This window comes from Arachis hypogaea, chromosome 9 (assembly GCF_003086295.3).
Source record: "Arachis hypogaea cultivar Tifrunner chromosome 9, arahy.Tifrunner.gnm2.J5K5, whole genome shotgun sequence".
In the NCBI taxonomy this organism is placed as follows: Eukaryota; Viridiplantae; Streptophyta; class Magnoliopsida; order Fabales; family Fabaceae; genus Arachis; species Arachis hypogaea.
Window position 1 is genome coordinate 119,303,253 of NC_092044.1, and position 20,407 is coordinate 119,323,659.

At 30.8% G+C, this 20,407-nt stretch overlaps 1 protein-coding gene across 1 annotated transcript; it reads left to right on the forward strand.

Moving 5' to 3' along the window:
- The first annotated feature begins 17,342 nt into the window (after positions 1-17,342).
- On the forward strand, positions 17,343-18,411 carry LOC112712636 (alpha-methyl-mannoside-specific lectin-like). The gene has a single exon (XM_025765559.3). The coding sequence runs from the start codon at positions 17,375-17,377 to the stop codon at positions 18,215-18,217; it is 843 nt and encodes a 280-aa protein (XP_025621344.1). The 5' UTR covers positions 17,343-17,374; the 3' UTR covers positions 18,218-18,411.
- The last annotated feature ends 1,996 nt before the right edge of the window (positions 18,412-20,407 follow it).

Below are 20,407 nucleotides of genomic sequence, written 5' to 3' on the forward strand. Positions count from 1 at the left end.
TACTCAAGAAAGTCCATCAAACACTGGAAAGCCCGTAAAAACGCCCAAGAATTCGGGTGTAATTGAGAAGGGGCACAGTTAAGCTGTGTCAATACATCACACTCGAAAGGTGAAAAAGAAAATCTAACATGAAACTCAGTAAAGCAAGGGGTGTACATATAAAAATATCCCCAATTCCCCCTACGCTCGCAAACCCTCTCCTCATTGGAACAAGGAAGAAGTTCAACGGCAATACCAGAATGATCCTTAACTAGCTTCATACTATGACGCTCCTTCAACGACTCAGAAGTAGAATATGAAGAAGCACGCATTTTTACGTCATCATCTACCCAGTGGAAAGGATCATCCTTCTTAACTTCAACCACTTTCACTTTATCTTTTTCCTTATATCTAACCATTTTTTCCTAACAGCAATAGAAAATCAAAAACGAAAAGAAGGAAGCAGAGCGAGGAGAAACAATCTAACCTTTCGAAGCCATTCTAACCGCCAAAGCCAGATAAAAAGTAAAAAGGTGAAAACTTTGAAACAAAAACCCAAACAAATGATATTACAAACCCACTAAACAAGCGGGAGACCCAAAAGGAACAACTGTTGAAGTACCCTAGGTCAAAACGGTTCAAATCCGGTCATTAAGGAACTTAATTGCCCCACGTTCACCAAAAAATGGGAAAATAAGTTTCTGGCACGTTCCCCAAAATGAAACGCCTTAAAAAATGTGAATGGAGTTTTAAAACGCAACGTTGAGCTTAGGGGCTGCCAAGACTCAAACCGACGCTGAGATATAAGTCGTTCAAAAGCTCAACTTGCTATAAAACTAAAGACACAAGTTAAGCTTGGGGGCTGTGTACGGTACCCTACCCACTCGGAGCTTATCACTATATATCTCGGCCACATCAAAGAACGGAGCTTATCGCCATATATCTCGAACACGTCAGTCTGATCAAAAGACACGTGCATCTGATACTCTAGGCACGTATACATTAACTCCCGAAGAATCTCGGGAAATCCGAGATTCATTCAAATTAACCGTTAGGGCAATTTAAGCTCTAACTCTATAAAAACAGCGCTCCCATAAGCAAAGAGACACAGGCAAAACGAGAAGCATATACCTCTCCTAAAGAAAATTACTTCACCCTCTGAAGTCTTCTGCTGGAATCATTTCTCTCTCAATTTCATATATATAATCTTTTGTTTCATTCTCGTACTAATTTGGGTGTCGGAGTCCCTTTTACAGGTACCGCGCTCAGGTCCAGGTTCACAAGGAAATCGTCGGTTCCCGTAAATCTACTGAACAAAGGTCAGCACAGGACCGAAGTATACAGCGGCAACCCCATCCTTACAAGAACAAGTATAATTTATACATATTGCACAATATAGACTTCAGCAAGTTTTATATGTATTAGTATAATTACTCCTGCATTTAATAATGCTACTTCTTTTTATATGTGTTTTTTTAATTACTTGCATTTTGTTATTTAAATTTGTTTTATAATACAAGAATTAATAGAAACTATAATATTACTTTGGAACTTGTTGAGAAACTTTTAGAGAAGAGCTTTATTCTGCCTGATTTCAACAAGTTTATTTTTTTTAACTCATTTTCTCTATTAATTAGTTGGTTTAATTTGGTAGAAGTGTCAGTCAGATGAATTTTATAATCTAATACTTTCTTTTGTCTATCAAGAAGCTTCAACCTTGACACTTCTTCAACCTTGACACTTCGATCTTTAACCTCTTTTATTCCCTTTTGATGGAACACAAATCCGTTCTAACATAAATTTTTTTTTTGATGTAATTAATAAAAGATGTAAGTGGTTTGATATGATCATAAGAATTTTGAAGAAAAATATTAGAACTCAAAATCTGGTTAAGTGCGTCATCAAGACCATCTTGCGAGAACTATGCATCAACAGGATTGGCAAGCAAAAATTTTACTTTTTGAAGGAGATCGAGAACATTAGGATCAATGAAATTTTTTGTCACATTTGGATCATGTGTGCCTTTAAGAGGGTTAAGAACTTGTGGATTCTAATCTAAATGAACTGGTTTGTTCTCAAAACTCGATAGCCTGGTTTCTTTGCCTTTAAAGATCTTCAAGATGACTCTAAGAAGCTCATTCAACACATCATCACCCTGGCTGAGATTGATTCATCCCTTTGATTATTGACTTCTGCACCTCTAGTTTGAAACAAGTGAAAAATTGGATCTTGTGCAAAGGGTGTGAATTCGACCCTGTCAGAAGGAGTATCCACGATGACATTATGTGTGGTCGATGGAGCTTCGATGACAACTCGAGTTTGCAACAGATCTGTCTAAACGTCTTTTGTCTTCTTTAGCTCAGTATTGATTATTAGTGGGATCGAGTTAGTACTATAAGATGTAAAAGACAATTGATGAATGGTGGGGTTGGTATTAATTCTCCTTGGATGAGGAGCTATTTTCTGCGTACAAACTTTTTGATAAAGAGATTGTATTTTTTCTTTTTATACATATATGAAAAAAGAAAGTGCAAATACCTTGGTAGTTTTAGAATCCGTAAAGTTGTGAGAACTTGAAGAGATATCTTCAGGGTCAGTTTCGAAACCTCCAATGTTCGATGGAAAAGTTCTAGTACTTGAATTTTCTGAAGGGGATTCAACAGACTTGCTGATGTGTTGTTGTTTAACCTAAAAAAATGAAAAAATTTTCAGATAATCTTAATTGGGAATATAAGTATAGAAAGTAATAAAAATAGTTTGTTTCGATACCTTTGCCAAATTTGATACTGCAGAAGAAGTTTTCGAAGTTTTCAAATTTTTTCTTAGAGCTTTTGAGGATTCTGCTTTCCTCTTTGAGACAGCAATAGTGGTAGACTTTTCACCCATGCTTGGACAAACCCTCAACATACCTTCAAGAATCTCTTCAAGGCTGCATTGTATTGAGAATAATATTTTTTCCACCAAACAAGAAAAGATTTGGTCACATATCAGCTCGGGACAAAGTCAATTGCTTCATACTCAGATCGATGATATTTGTTGTGCTTTAGTTCTTGAGTTATAAGTGACATGGAGTTGTAGATTTTTTTGTCCCAGTTGACTTGATAATTTTGAACCGAATGGAGCTGTCAAAGCTTGAGAAAATTCTATTTGTCGAGTCACAAAATAGAGAGCATGTAAAGTGACTCGATATTGATCCTTTTGTACATAGGGATGCTGGTAGTGAAAACTTGAATGGCAGTGTAATTTCTCCAGTTTCTGTCATTTGAACATTGCACCTTCTCATTATTGTCCTTTGAAATTATTGGTGCTCAAAACCAAGTAGGACCACATTTTCAATCAACAAAAGGTGCAAAGTCAAGCTCCCCGTTCTGAAAGGTTTTTGCACGATAAAATCTGGTAAAGACTTCCCAAAAAAGAACCCTGATCTTGGGACCAGGAAAAGTTGGTTTCAAAGAAGTAAGGCAGATGCCTTCAATGGTTTGTTTAGCTGAAATCAGGATGCATGCCATCAACTTCTATAAACGTCTCAAAAAGTTCATTCAGCCATAATTGAAGGAGCTAGAGTGGTCCCCTGCACTGAAAGGAGATCGATTTTCGAGGCTTGTTACCATGTGACCGAGCTCATCATACATGTTACCTAAGAGTAGTTTAGAAAGACATAAGGTCGATGAACTCTCATGGATCAGGTCAGCAAGAGATGGATAGAATCTTTGCATGGTGACACTTCGAGAGGTAAAAACTATAGCATTCAACCTAAAATATAAAAAAGCTACGTGCTCATCATTAGAAACGGGATCTTTACCTTGACCCATGTTATTTTTTATAAAATCCACGTAAGAAAAGCTTTCCAGTTGATTTTGTACTTCTTTTTTGGTTCCATGTTAGGAGAAATATCGATCCTCAAAGGAGTTAACCCTGTGATAGTGGCCACATCGAAAAGGGTCGTAGGGCAAACCATACCACATGGCAAACGAAGGTTTTTAGTCAACCGACTCCAAAAGTACAACGTGGTCCCGATCATCCAATGATGAGTAGTAAGTTAGTATTGAAACAGTCGAAAGAGGTCATATATGCCACGCTAGGCCCAAAAATCCTTCTTTTCTGGTTCGATCTTATTGAACCAGGCCATATAGTTAACACTTTTCGAAAAAGTTTTGGAATTATTTTGAAATGGTTTTGTATGATCATTGAAAGAGCCATATACATGTCTTTTTTTAACTAACAGTTCTTGGCTAGGGAGAGAAGGAAAAAAAAGAAGGACTTGATCAATCTCAGATGGGGAAGTAAAGGGCTCAAAAAGCAATGCATTTGGTCCTCAACAGCAAGGAGAAAAGAATTTTTTGTACATTAACAGCATCAATAGGATCTTCAATAATAATGTCATTGTCCTGAGCTATTATCTAAAGGTTTATGCATGGGGTTTTCTCCATAGTTTTTTTTTTCCATTTTGTGGAAGGAGAATGATTGCTACTAGTAGCCATATGCATGATGATTCTGGAAAATAAGTAGCTGCGAGATAAGTGAAATGAAAAATACTCCTTTATAGAAATAAATATATGTAATTGATAGCTCAAATGTTAATAATGAATATATGAAAATACCTTGAGGAAAGAGAGCAGATGATTTTGAATATAATGAGTAGTAAGAAACTTTGTGGAGGAAGTGTTTTTTTTTTTTTTGTTACATATGCAGAACAAAGACGATGAAAGGATATGGCACTAGGAAGGAAAAGATATGCAACGGAAAAGTTTTTGGATAAGTGTGAAAAGCTAGTGGAGTGGTATTTATAATTTGGAATTGAAAAGGATTAACGTCTGAAATTAATAGAGAAGTGTGCATGATGGGACACGTATTTAATGGGTGTGATGACATGAAGTTGTTTTCCAAAATTTAGTGTCAGTTGGGAATTCTAAACGTTTTGTGTTTAAATTTTGTTCTCTTAATGTTTTAAATAAAAGAGAAGGGAAGTTCTATTGAATCCACTCATTCTTTATTTTAAGAAAGAAATCGTCGATTTAAGGGACAATTTGTTGGCTAAAAATAATTTAAATTTGATGATGAACAAATTGAAGACATTTGTTTGGACTATGTCGAGAAGGTGTGCAAGGTGATCGAAGGAAAATTATCGATGAGTAATTGAAGATGCATATTGAAAATGAGATCTGTGATCGAAGCAACGGGGAGCCAATAATTGAGGCAGTTAAAGACAGTTATCACACTATCGTTGTGGTGGGAACAGTTATGTTTGATTTTTTTGTATGTAAAGCACGTGAAGGAATTTTAATTGGTTAAAAATGGCTATAAATAGACATAACTTAAAACGAATAGATGTTGGAATTCATTTTCAGAAAAGCTATTACAATATCACATCTCCAGAGACTTTTTAATCTTACTCAGAGTTTGTTTTTCTGTAAGGTTCTTTCTATAGTCTTCACTTTCATTTCAATTCCTTTTGCAAATTTTCTTTCCAACAATTTATTTTTTCTGCAAAGCCTTTTTCTTTCTTTCTTTGATTTCAATGTATTCAAATTTTAAAGTCCTTTGATCATGCCAAAGACAATTTATTACTTTCTTTTAATTTAGTCATTTACTTTGTTTCTCTTGCATCTTTTTTATTCCAAATAAACTTTGTCCCTTTTATCTTTTCTTTCTACGTTCTTTCTTTTCATCATTAGTCCAACAAGAATCTTTGATGCACAATTAAAAACTAAAATCCTTAACAATGAGTAGGTTTTGCTTCCAAATTAAATTATCAGATATCGAACCAATTTAGATTTTACTAAAAATCTGCATAACAATAATATTATGATATATACAAGTATTTTTTACAGCTAAATTAATTAAGTTAAAAAGAGGTAGAAAAGATGCTAAAATTAAAATTAAACAAATAAATAATGTAAATTAAAAAATATGCCTAAAGATAATTAATAAAACTTAGTTAAAAAACTTATTTATTTAATATTTTTATTAATTTAATATTTATATTTATAACATTTATATTTTTTTTAAAATATGCTCTTTTTAATTTTTTTATTTTTAAATTTTTAAATTTAATTTTTAATCGAATATCTAATTATCTAAATCGATCTAATTTAATTTAATTGAACTAGACTGATTCAGATTTACTCACAAAAACTCTTATCTAAACCGATCAAATTTTATCATGTTAGTTTTCATTTCGTTTTCATTCTCTCTTAAATCTGAATTAATTCAACTCGTGTAAACCTCTAATAATATCATCAATAATTGGATTTTCTGGAGGTAGTTTTAATTAACCCTCACTTGATGATGCCGATTAATTGTTTCATCTTTGTAAATATAACTTGCTTATCTATTACTATTAGATTTAATCCTTTTTTGGTCGGGAAAACATTAAAATTATTCTATTATTATATTTTTAAAATGTACTTTAAGGCAAAATTAGTTAAATCTTAGATTTAATTCTTCTTTTATCGGAAAAAAATAGAAAAAAAAACAACCAATGTTATTTTCTCATCATTTATTATGTATAGCAGTACTAATTTAAGACACCTACTCAAATAAAAATATTAAAAATATTTTTTTATAAAAATTTTTGTGTTAAAAGTATATTTTATTTGTTTAGCTACATTTTAAAAAAATAATACTTTTATAATATCTTAAAATTAAACTATATAATTTATGATTTAATAATAATAATAAAATATCTTCATATAAAAATAATAATAAAATCTTTATAATAGTATCCATCCTAATTTAATATGGTGGTTGTACGACACAGTGTCGATCAATTCACATGGCATTACCTGTAAGGTGGGAACCGTCCGGAAAGCTAAGATAAAATGGACGATTGTGAAGGTATCTCGATGGCATCTTGGATTAGATACAACTTTAGTAATACTACAATAGATCATTAATAGTTTCCGATAAAAATTTAGTAACGCATAGAAATATTTTGAAATAGAAAAAAGAAACATCTTTTTTTTGGTCTCCTACGGTATTCCCCAACTCGGCAGGTCAAGGATTAATCCGTGCAGGTTAAGGATTAATCCGTCGCGGTACTGAGCTCCATTTAAGGATTTGCCGCTGGCTAATGGATTGCTGCATACACAAGGCGAGATTCGAACCCCCGACACTTGCTTAAGCGGACTAGTGAGCTAACCACTAGACCAACCCAACTTGGTTAGAAACATCTTAAATATTGTCAAAATTGTATATCTATTATAATCAACATAATAGTCATCGTAGCATACGCCATATAATTATTACAATAGATATAGTAGTCCGAATAATTTTGGAAATATTTAAAAATATATATCAAAAGAAACCGATTTTTTTGTTACCATATACAATGGTTACACTTTTTTTTAGTCACTAATATATGTTAAAATATAAATATATATTAAAAATAAATTAAAATTTATACACAAAGATATTAATACTTAATTCTAATAATTATTTTTAATATATAAATATTATTTTTGAAAATGAATATATGTAATTAGGTATTAGATATATACGGACAGGGGACGCTAATTTGAATTTAACTTTCTGCTTTTATTGTAAAATATTTGACATAATTTATTAAGAGTCATTCTTCACATAAAAATATTTAAAATATTTTTTTAAAGATATTTTTAATAATTAAAATTTAATATATATAATCGATTAAATTATATTATTTTAATCAAAATTAAACTAAACAAATTAATTTAACCGAAAAAATAATAAATTATATCTTAAATCAGTCTAAATTAATATTATTTTTTTATAAAAATTACTACAATACTTTTATTATAGAAAATGACTAAAATACTCTTATTATATATATATTGAAAACTCTAAATCCTAACTTTATTATGATGGTAGAAAAGTAAATGGCTAAAATTTAGGATTCTCAAAATTAATATATATAATAGGAGTATTTTAGTTATTTTCTATAATAAAGGTATTGTAGTCATTTTTTATAAAAAATAATATTAATTTAGATCAGTTTAAGATTTGATTTACTATTTTTCGGTCAAATTATTTTGTCTAGCCTAATTTTAATAAAAATAATATAATTTAATCGATTATATGTATTAAATTTTAATTACTAAAAAATATTTAAAAAAAAAAGTTTTAAACGTTTTATCTGAATAGCTCCTTAACTTGTTACTTTAATTTAGGAGAAGTTATTGCATTAAAAAATATAAATTATTAAATAAAAAATAAAAATGATAATATATTAATTTTCGTTTATATCTGCATCCTAACTCCTAAGCCTATGCATTTATATATGTGTTAAGACAATTAATTTTACGGTAAAAAACATCTATATATGTAATACAAATCTTCTTATATTTATTTTCAAACTACTTGTCCACTAGGTATTAAATCATAATTCATGTACGTCATGGGGACAAAAAAAACAGATCTCGCTGCCTCGCCATTATCTAATTCGGATTCGTAATCTGGTTCCATGCATAGTTGCTTCTCCGTTAACAATTATTTCTCTGGAAAGTTGGAGCCATTATGAACAATTCTTGAGACAAAAATATAGATTAGAAATTTAGAATAGCCGACAAGAAGATAACATAGAAAAATAAAAAAAAAGCAAATAATTATATCAATATTTTATTTTATTTTTCATGATATCTTTACTAATTCGTCATGAATTTGAGTTTTATTTAAAAGTTTATCGATAAAGACTAATTCGTGACACTTGATTAAATGAACTAGTGAGCTAACCATTAGATCAAACTAATTTTATTATAATTTTTATTATTAAAATTTGAAATTTAAAATTTTATAGTTTAAAATTGATTAATTGTTAGAAAAAAATAATGTTATTGATTATATAATATTATTCTGATATATATAAGGAGAACTTTTTGTAAATAGAACTAAATATTATTTTTAAAGATATTACTAGTGTAACTATATAGTAAAGTTAACTGATATTATTTAACCTCTCGAATAAGTTACATTAATAGATATTAAATTTAAAGAGAATCTAAATATATTTCATTTTTAAAAATAAATTTCTGAAATAATTTTAATTAAGATAAAATAAATTAATTTAAATAATATTGTGATTAAGATAAATATATGTGATTAGGTATTAGGATAGTGACAAGTGACCTTGATTAAAATTTAGGATCAGTTTATATTGAATTTTTTAAAAATATTTTTTATTTTTTTGAAAGTTATTTTATATTTTAATAAATTCAAAAAAATTAATATTAAAAATTTTTTTGCTTCTGCTATTTTTTAGATAAGATATTATTTACTTTTAAAATAAATAAATAATTTATTTTTTAATAAAAATATTTTTTAAAAAATATATCTAAATATATTTAAAATTTAATAAAAATACTTTATTTTTAAAAAATGCTCTTTTTTTGCGCTCAAATAACCCAATTCAAACCAATACTTAACCATCTGCTTGAAAATATTTGACATAACTTATTATTATTATTTTCTCGTCTTAGTTGTCGATTGACCCTCCTAAATCAGTGTATCTTCTTGTTCGATTCAGAAAACCAAAGTTGAACGATAGCGCAGGAAATTCAAGCTTTACAAATGATGATGTCCTAGCAATCATCATTAATGCAGCAGTGAATTGAGGGGGTGGCCAAAGTTCTAAAAATCGATTCGAACCGGTTGAACTGTGAACTGTTGCAAAAAATGGATCGGTTAAATGCTAAAACCGCCAATTTTAAAAATCGCTATTGAACCGTTAAACAGGTCGAAAATCGTTCGATCGAACCGAACTGTGATTCGGTCGGTTTTTTGAATTGGGAAGTAAATAGCGCCGTTTCATTGATTCTAAATCAATGAACCCTAACTCCTCCACTACTCGTCTACTTCAGTCTCCACTCTCGAGTCCAGCCCTAGCCTCTCTCTGTCTCTTACACTCAGTCCAGAGCTCCTGGTCCTCCCTCACTTTCGTCCAGCCACCGCCTGCTCCCTCACTTTCCCTCTATCGCGCAGAAGCCGTCGCAACCTTCGTTCCCCTTATCCATTGAGTGCAGTTGCTGTCGCAACCTTCCTTCCCCTCCATTGTGCAGCCATTATGTCGTTAGCGCCAGCTCTGTTCCACTGCCCATTCAAAGGCCATTCGAAGCCCATTTGAAGGTGAACCTTGTCATGGTGTGTCTCTCTTGCGTGCTCTGTTCAAGACTTCTAACTTTTAGGTAATTTTCTTTTTAACTATAATTGAATAATTTGTTGTTACTGTGAAGTTCTATGAATTGTGAACCGTGAACTGTGATCTATGTGTATGATTTAGATTTTTTATTTTTTTGTCAACTGTGAATTGAATTGTGAACTTTGTTGAATGATTGTTGAATAATTATGAATAATTATTGTTAGTTAAGTTGTGAATTTTGTTGCTATAACTTGTTACTAGGTTGAATTATTATCCAATAATTTTGACTTATGAGATTATTGGGTTGGAGTAGTTTGTTGTGGGTTCTTGTGAACTTGTGAGTTTCTACTTGTTAATTCGTTAAATAGTTGTTGTGATTCTTGCAATTGAGGTATTGGGTTGCTTTATTCTTCTCAAATTGTTAATTTGCTAAATTGTTGCTGTTATTGTGATTCTTGAAATTGAAATTATTTTTGTTTTTTGTTATTGTGGGTTGCTAGATTTTTTATTTGAATTTTGTACTTGTTAGTTCATTAAATTGTTGTCATTCTTGCAATTGAGATTATTAGGTTGCTTTGCTCTTAACAAATTGTTCATTTGTTAATTTGCTAAATTATTGGTATTATTGTGATTCTTGAGATTAAGATTGTCTTTGTTTTTTGTTATTGAGTTGCTGGATTTTTTATTCAGATTTTAAACTTGTTAATTCATTAAATTATTGTTGTGATTCTTGCAATTGAGATGGTCCTTATTTTCATGTTTATTGTTATTAGGTTGCTAGTAATCTTTAGGTATGTGTAGTATTAATTTGTATGATATTTTAAAGTTTATATTAGATTATAACTATATTTTGATGTGTTTATTTATATTTTGTTTATTATTTTATTATAAAATGGTTCTTTTGGTTGAACTACAGTTAAATCGGTTGAGCCACAGTTAAATCGGTTGAACCATTAAACCAATAAACCAGTAGCTAGAGCAGTTCGATGACCGGTTCAGTTTTCAGAACCTTGATTGTAACATATAAAATAGTATAAGAATATTGAAAGAGAGTTATATTGTGTAGAACTTACATTTTAGAAGGAGCTGCTGGCGCTGTTGGTGTGTTTTCAGCAGGTTGATGGGATTGTGCAGTGCTACAGGATTATAGAAAAGGAACTAAACTAAAAAAATAATTGCACCTCAATTCAAAAGAAATACATTGAATTAAGAACCAAATACACCTCTATATAAAAGACACTTAAACCCTTAACGATGAACAAATAAACCCAAAGACAAACCAGATACATCAAAAGTATTATTCTTCACGCATTAATTTTTTCTTCTTTAAATTCCTCGTTGGGAGACTTTGCAGGGATTGGATGATTTTGCAAAGGACTTGATGTTTTTCCCTCTGATGGAGGTGCACATATTTGAAGTGGAAGTCTAACGAAAAGAAAAATGAAAAGTTAATAAACTTTCTTAAAATAGAAGAATAGAAGATTGAAAGTAAGTTGGAAAACTCACATGCTGAGCAGTTCGGATTGTGAATGTATCTCTTTTTGAAGAACAATCATTTTTTCTTGGGCTGGGTCATTGTACGATTCTTCTTGTTCCCCTAACTTGAAATACACTGAAATCATGTCAGAATACACCTCAAGTATTGAATAGAAACACAACTTCTATTTTATGAGAATTTATATAGTTGCAGTTTTTTTTCTTGAATAAATCGTTAAAGGACTTTTTTTCCTAAAAAAATATATATACAGAATCAGAAGCAGAACATGGTAACACAAAAATTAAGAAAATGACAATAGAAATAGAAATTACATGTTATCACTTAGCTTATTTATACTGCTCTTATCTGTCTGTGTTTGAAAGACAAGATCATTTTCACTTGCCAAGTATACATTCGGCATTCTAAGAACAAAATAAACATTATTTAGTAAAATCAAAGTAATGAGTTACACCAGGATTTAGGAAATGTTATCAAATAAAAGATCTTACATTTGGGAAGAATCATAGTGAGATTCTATGGAGTGGAGCTCACCTTCTGGTATATCTGTCCTTTTTTCCTACATCCTGGAAAAGCAAACAATCATCAGCCACCAAAAACATAATAAAATTGCCAAAATATACCGAAAAGCAACATACCTTTTTCAGGCTTGGCATTTTTTTTTGCTTCTCTTAAAAATTCTTGTGTTTGTTCAGTTCTGACAATATAAATAAAATTATGTTAACGAATAAAATTTTGATGAAAAAAAAAGATAGCTTTACAATGTCTCTTACTCGTCATCGGATTCAATTTCTTTTTCAGAAGATGAATCCTCAATAATGCACTTTAGTTTTTTGGATTGCATCTTAAAAATCAAAGAATTATCAATCAAACAAAGACAACAAAATTGATTAAATATCCCCCCCGAAAGAAATGCATACATTTTTGCAGGAATCTGAACTTTTTTCTGCGATTTTTCTTTTATTATTCGCTCCAATTCTTTACTTTTGACAATAAATGGGAAACATTCTGTTAATACATAAAATTTTGATATAAACAGAAAACATAGCATTCCAATGATAATTTGAGAATTTTACTCATCATCAGATTTAGTTTCGCTTTGCGAAGATAAATCTTGAACAATCTGCTTTCTCTTTTTCTATACCATTCTGGACAGCAAATAATAATGAGGCAAAAAAATACAGTAAAAATGACAAAATACACCTAAAAATAATACTTACTTTTTTATTTTTCTAGTTGGTTGTTTTCTTGCTTTTGGTGGCTCCTTTGAGTCTTGTTCAGAATCAGACTCAGAGGAAGTACCACTATCACTTTTCGATGAAATGTCCTTCTTCTTTTGTGTCTTTTTCTTTTTCTCCTTCTTTTCTTCCTTTTGTATTCTCGTCAATTTTTCTTTTAGCTCTACCCTCTTGACGATGCCCTAAAATAGGTAAAACATTGGTTTACATCATATACATAAAAGAAATACACCGAAATTAAAGAAATAATTCTGTTCAGTTACCATATAACCTTTAATTTTAGCTTCTACCCTCTCAATCAGCAACTCCTTAGTCCAATGTATCACCTAGGGTGGTCTAGGGATTGCATCCATCATCTTATTTTTGTGTTTGGATTCGTGAAAGTATTCAATCATCAGAGCATAGAGCTAGCCATAAACGGATTTTTTCTTTTTTAAGACGTGCTCACTTATGCCCTTGATGAGGAAGTCGAAGATATGGCCACCCCAATTCCATTCGCGTATGGTGTCCACATGAAAAATCAGAGGCATGTGGATGGGAGAAATCTTGTTTATTGTTGTTGGCAACAAGAACAACATTTGAATGTAGATGATGAATGCCCTCTTTAACATAAGCTGATCTTCGTCACGGTCAACACCGATTTTCGTTATCAAGTCCGTCAATTGCTTCAATGTTTTGCCTTGAAAGTTTCTATAAACTTCCTTGTTCTCTTCAATAAACTCTTTAAAATTAACTTTGCTTAGAAAGAGCGCCCCTATAAGAAAAGCAGCAAAACAAGATCACCAATTACACTCGAATTCACTTAAAATACACCGAAGTACAGTCATATACACTTCTATTATAATAGTTAATGTAATCAGTTACCAGATGCATTCAAGCTGAGGACAGCTACTATATTTTTCTGGTTGATGGTCAACACACCGTACGAGGTGTCTAATGTGTTTCTTATCAAATTAAAAGAATATGTCAACTCCTTTAAGAGTTTATGCAGTACATTTATTGGAGGGATGTGCATCAAATTAAACCATCAAATCTCAATTCCTAGACGATGGCTTTCTTTTCATTGCTCATGTTTTGGAAATTTTCATTTAGAAGTCTTATCGATCATCTCAAATCACAAGTTTTCTGTAAATAAGTGAAACGAAAATTATTTAAATAAACGATATTTATACAAAAAAAATTGAGTTGGTCTAAGATATATGTGCTTACATTATATTTTGGTGCAGCAGGGTTCTTGCTTGTCCTTTTTACTGTAAGAAATAAAAACATAAGGTTAATAGATAACAACATCACCAGTTACAGTTGAATTCGCTTGATATACACTGAAATTAGTGACGAATCCAAAAAATTTTAATAATAGAGGCAAAAATAATATATAAAAATAATAAAATTTAACATAAATATATTTAGATATTGAAAATTCAAAATATATTAGTCAAAGTTTAAATAATTTAATTAACACATAAAAAAATATATTAATTTAAAAGTATTTTTTCATCAAATATCCTCTATATCCATCAACTCACATTTTATTGATTATTTTTTATATAATAAAAAAATTATAGCTTAATAATTAAAAATTTATAAAAAATATAAAATTAAAAAAAATACAAAAATAATTACAAAAAAATAAAAATTTAACTCAAACAATTACATTTTTTATATATAAATATAAATAATATCTTTTTTATATTAAGTAATTATTCAAATATTTTTTGTCATTTAATTGCACAGTTGACACTCTATAATATTCATGGTAAAAAAAATTTTATGAAAATAATTATTATACATAATACCAAAATTAAATTAAATAAATAGTAAAAATAAATAAATAATATATAATATATTTTATCTCAAATTAATTAAAAAATTATTAAATACTAACAGTCTTATTTTTATTTGAGAAACTAAATTTAATTTTAGATAATTAATTAATTAAATTATTATTACTATTTAATCAAGCATATTTAATTTTTTAATATAAATAGATTAAATTTATATAATTCAATAATTTTTATTATTGTATTATTAATTAATAACCTAGATTTTTCACATATATATTTTTAAAAAATTTAAAATGGGGCAAACCTATTATTTTAAGAGGGGCTTTAATACTTATATTATGTGTATACTTATTATTTGTTTATAAAAATTTAATGGGGCAATTGCCCTTACATAAGTAAATTCGTTTCTCACCGAAATACCAGCTATATATACCTCTATTATTTTTTAGATTATATGACATAATATGAGTTTAAAATGATATTTAAGTCAACTAAACATGCATAAAATAATATCAGAAGCACAAAGACAATATTCTATTTTTAATTACACCAAGGATAGGACAACAGTAACAGTTATAGTCGAATTCGCTTCATATAACCCGGAATACCAGCCATATACACCTCTAGTATTTCTTAGATTACATGACATAACAAGAGTTAAAAATGATGTTCAAGTCAACCAAACACAAATAAAATGACACCAGAAACACAAAAACAATGTTCTGTTTCTAGCTACACCAGGGATAGGACAATAGCACCAGTTACAGTCGAATTCGCTTGATATATACCAAAATACCAGCCATATACACCTCTATTATTTTTTAGATTATATGACATAATATGAGTTCAAAATGATATTCAAGTCAACTAAATATGCATAAAATGACACCAGAAGTACATGAACCATATTCAAGAACAACATCACCAGTTACAGTCAAATTTACTTAAGATACAGCGGAAGTTTTTATTTATACAAACTCAGTTCCAAACATGCACAGAAAAACATGAAAATATACGTTAAACTATACGCGAAACAGTACGTAAAACGGTTATCACCGATTGAACAATATAACGAGAACAGTAATATGTATTTTAAACCAAGAACACATAATGAATCTACTTAATAAATAGAAATACGATTATCTAGTGTTTTGCGTTCGAAATGAGAAAGAAAAAAGTGAAAAAACTGGATGATCAGTGAAATAATACCTTGAATAATCTTTCTTTTTATGGAGATTTTGAAGTTTCTTTGTAGATTTCCTTGAGTTTTCGCGACGATTTTGACAGTTTTTTGAGAGACTTCGAGCGTCGTTTGAATTTTTAGGGTTAGAATTTTGATCGAGAAAGAAGAAAAAGCGTATTTCATAATTTGAGCGCGCTATTAAAACGGTTAAGTGAGTGCATGTTTACAGCCATGTTAATGTGAGGATTATTTTTGTTGAATTTAATCCAACTTATATCGACTTGTAAGGCAAACAAGCTTGTATTCGTACCAAGTATGTACTTTAATTTAGGAAAAATTACTGCATTAAAAAATGTGAATTATTAAATAAAAAATAAATATAAAAATGATAATATATTAATTTTCGTTTATAACTGCATCGTAACTCCTAGCCTACGTATTCATGTGTGTTAGACAATTAATTTTACCGTAAAAAAACACCTATATATGTGATACAAATTTTCCTATATTTATTTTCAAACTACTTGTGGCACTAGGTATTCTAGTTTCTAACTCATAAATCATACGAAAATATTTGGTAACCAAATAAAATCAGCAAAAAACAATTATAATCTACCTTATTTAGCATTTATTAATTATTGCGACAATTAATTAATGTTAAATAAGACAAATTCCGACTATTTTTTTGTTTACCTAATTATAATTCATGTACGTCATGGAAAAAAAAAAAAAAACCAAACAAAAACAAAAACACACATGGATGCCTCGCCGTTCCATGTGTAGTTGTTTCCCCGGTTAACAATTATTTCTCTTGGAAGTTAGAGCCATATATGATATTATATTGATATACGGATAACACTTGAGAGTTGAGACAAAAGTATATAGATTAAAAATTTAGAATAGCGGACAAGAAGATAACATAGAAAAATATTAATAATTTTTATCAATATTTTAGATGCATATTTTATTTTTATATCATTAAAATTTAAAATTAAAAGTTTAAAATTTAGTAATTTAAAAGTGACTAATTATTAGCAAAAAAAGAATTAATTTTATTAGTGATATAATATTACTCTTATATATATATATATATATATATATATATATATATATATATATATATATATATAAGGAGAACTTTTTTTTAAATAGAACTAAGTATTATTTTTAAAGATATTATTAGTGTAACTGATAGTAAAGTTAACTAATATTATTTAACCTTTCGAATAAGTTACACTAATAGATATTAACTTAAAGAGAATCTAAATATGTTTGATTTGAGGAGTAAACTAAAAATAAATTTCTGGAATCATTTTAGTCAAACTAAAATAAAATTAATTTAAATAATATGGTTATGATTAAAAAGAATACAATATAACAAAACAGGAACTTAGTGTGGTGGATTAACTTTTTCTCTTTCTCTTCCATTTAGTAGTATATTTTTATTAATAAATATAAGTGAAATCATAATACTAATTTCAAGATATAAATGAAAGATAATTTAAAAATATGGAATAGTCCTATATTGATAGTATAAATAGGCATAAGGCTCAAACCATTCTTCACACAACACAAACCATCACCATGGCTATCTCCAAGAAAATCCTCCCTCTTCTTTCCATAGCAACCATCTTCCTCATGCTCCTCAACAAAGCCCACTCACTAGATTCCCTTTCCTTCAGCTACAACAAATTTGAACAAGACGATGAAAGAAACCTAATCTTGCAAGGTGATGCAACCTTTTCAGCAAGCAAGGGAATCCAACTCACCAAGGTAGACGCTAACGGAACCCCTGCAAAGAGCACCGTGGGTCGAGTCTTGCACTCCACCCAGGTGCGCCTCTGGGAGAAGAGCACCAACCGCCTCACAAACTTCCAAGCACAGTTCAGCTTCGTCATCAAGTCGCCTAATGACATTGGTGCCGATGGCATAGCCTTCTTCATCGCGGCACCGGATAGCCAAATTCCAAAAAACTCGGCCGGAGGGACCTTAGGGCTATTTGACCCTCAAACTGCCCAGAACCCTTCGGCCAACCAAGTTCTCGCCGTTGAATTCGATACCTTCTATGCTCAAGACTCCAATGGTTGGGACCCCAATTACCAACACATCGGAATTGATGTGAACTCTATTAAATCCGCAGCAACCACCAAGTGGGAGAGGAGAAATGGCCAAACCCTAAATGTTCTGGTAACCTATGATGCTAACTCTAAAAACCTACAAGTGACTGCTACCTACCCTGATGGTCAAAGGTATCAGGTATCTTATGTGGTTGACTTGAGGGACCATCTTCCAGAATGGGGTAGGGTTGGATTCTCAGCTTCTTCGGGACAACAATACCAATCTCATGAGCTTCAATCTTGGTCCTTCACCTCAACCTTATTGTACACTTCACCTCACTACCTTAAACTTGGACGCTTCATGATATGATATGGAAGAATAATGGTCTCTATATCAAAAATCTAGCTTTCATGCATGTAAGATATGGAAATAACATGACAAGTATTGTCCACGGTCTAAGTTTTTATTTCGTAATGTTAAAGCCACGCGCGTCAACTTTCTTTTGTATGAATAATGTATGAGTTTGTTATCTTCTTATTACAAGTGTTGTCATCTTTACATTATTACTTGTTATCGCCTTCTAGAGTATCCATTTTGCACATGTTTCACATACACCATTTATCATGGTAACAAACAGGGTTAATATTGCTGGATATATAATGTCTTTACCGATCAAACTTAAATTTTTTAAATAAGTGATTTCATAATATGATATCGGGAGAATATAGTACATGATGTATCTCAAATGAACATTTACTTTCGTTTAAATGACTTAAAATATAGTACATAATGTATCTCAATCCCTATGCAATTTGTTATTATTGAGCTCTTCCACATCATTCAACACCCTCATTGGTAAATGGATGAGTCCCAATGCCAATTAACCAGACAGCCATTCCATATGGCATTATAGTGATTTTTCCTCCATTTTTCATTTCTTTAGTTGAAATTTCTTTATCAAATACCTTCACAACTATGGATTCAGTTTTCACATCAATGCCATCTCTTCGGAACTTGTCCTCGGTAAAAGAAGTGATTCTTTTGTCAAACTTGAAAAATAAGCAAAATCACAAATCACCTTTGACGAAAGTTTTATGGTCTAATTAGATATTTAACAATTAATACAACTACTTCATAACTTTTATGAGCATTTCCTACTTTACATGAAAAAAACCTACCATTATTAAGGAACAAAAACCATTCTCATTGTCTATCATAATGTCCGGTTGATTACTCGGACGAACCTCGGCGGGAGCCAATGATGAAGCTGGCTCTTTACCTTTACGACGCATCCTGAAAAAGAAAGAATGGAATACAACTCAGGAAAAATAGATAATTGGCACAAAAGCAAGAGAGGGATTAATTAAAATTCAATTATATTCAAAACATACATGAATAGGTAGTTTCATTCAATTCACTTAACTAAACATGATATGCACTTCTTAAATTACACCAATCAAATGACCAAACTTGAAATTTTAAACCAATTTGGTGTTTAAACAAAAATAATAATCAAATGCCTTGTCAAAACTCAATCCAAACATCATTAAAAATAGCATAAAACTGCACAATTCTAAATTATAATGCCTAAAGAGAACAAAATTTAAGACAAATGCTGGGCAAACATAAGAATTAAACAAAAAAAATTTCACTCAAGCATTTCATCGAGCATATGGTGTGTCCAATATGTAAACAGGAATTTTGAATTCAATTTAAGCAACAATCAATCCAGAAAAATCAACCATCAAACATTTTGCAATCCATAAAGTATCAATCCAATAATCTAAGTCTAATCTAAACACTAAAAGCAGAATTAAAAAGCATTTAAAATAAATAAACGAAAGAACACAAAGACAGAGGGGAAGCATGGAACCTGCTTTGGTGAAAGGGGAAGAATGGAAAGAGAGGGGTAGCAGACGTGGTGTTGCAGCGACACAGAGCTCCGCTGCTGCTGGAATTGCATCGGGGTTTCTCGCTGGGATTGGGCTTTGCACAAAGAACAGAGATAGCGTACAAGGGATTGAAGAGAAATGAAGAGTGAAGAAAAAGAAAATAGAGGGAAGAAAGAGAGGGTAGGCGATGGTGGTCGCCAGTGGTGATGGCCGTGGTGTCGAATGGAGGGTTGGGACTCGGTTGTGGTCTCAGGTAGGGGTGTTCAAAACTGATCCAAACCTAACAAAACCGACCAATCGAACCAAACAAACCAAAAATCGAACAAAAATCGAAATCCACAAAAACCGAAAAAATGATATTTTGTTGTTTTTTTTTTTACGATTCGGTTCGATTCTCGATTTTAATAGTGAAAACTAGAATCAAACTGAATTGGTAACTTAAAAAACCCTAAATATAAAAGCCCCCAATCCCAAGTAGCCGCCGCTCCCACACTCAGCAACCCTAGTCTCCACTCCCCAACTCTCTCCACTCTCCACTCTCCAATCTCCCCTCGAATCTTCGACCATTCCACGGCGCCGAAAACTCCTCCTCCCACTCCCACCCTCCACAGAGTCGTTGTCCTCTCAGCGATTGACGTCGCCAAATAGCACCCTCTCGGTGGCCCTT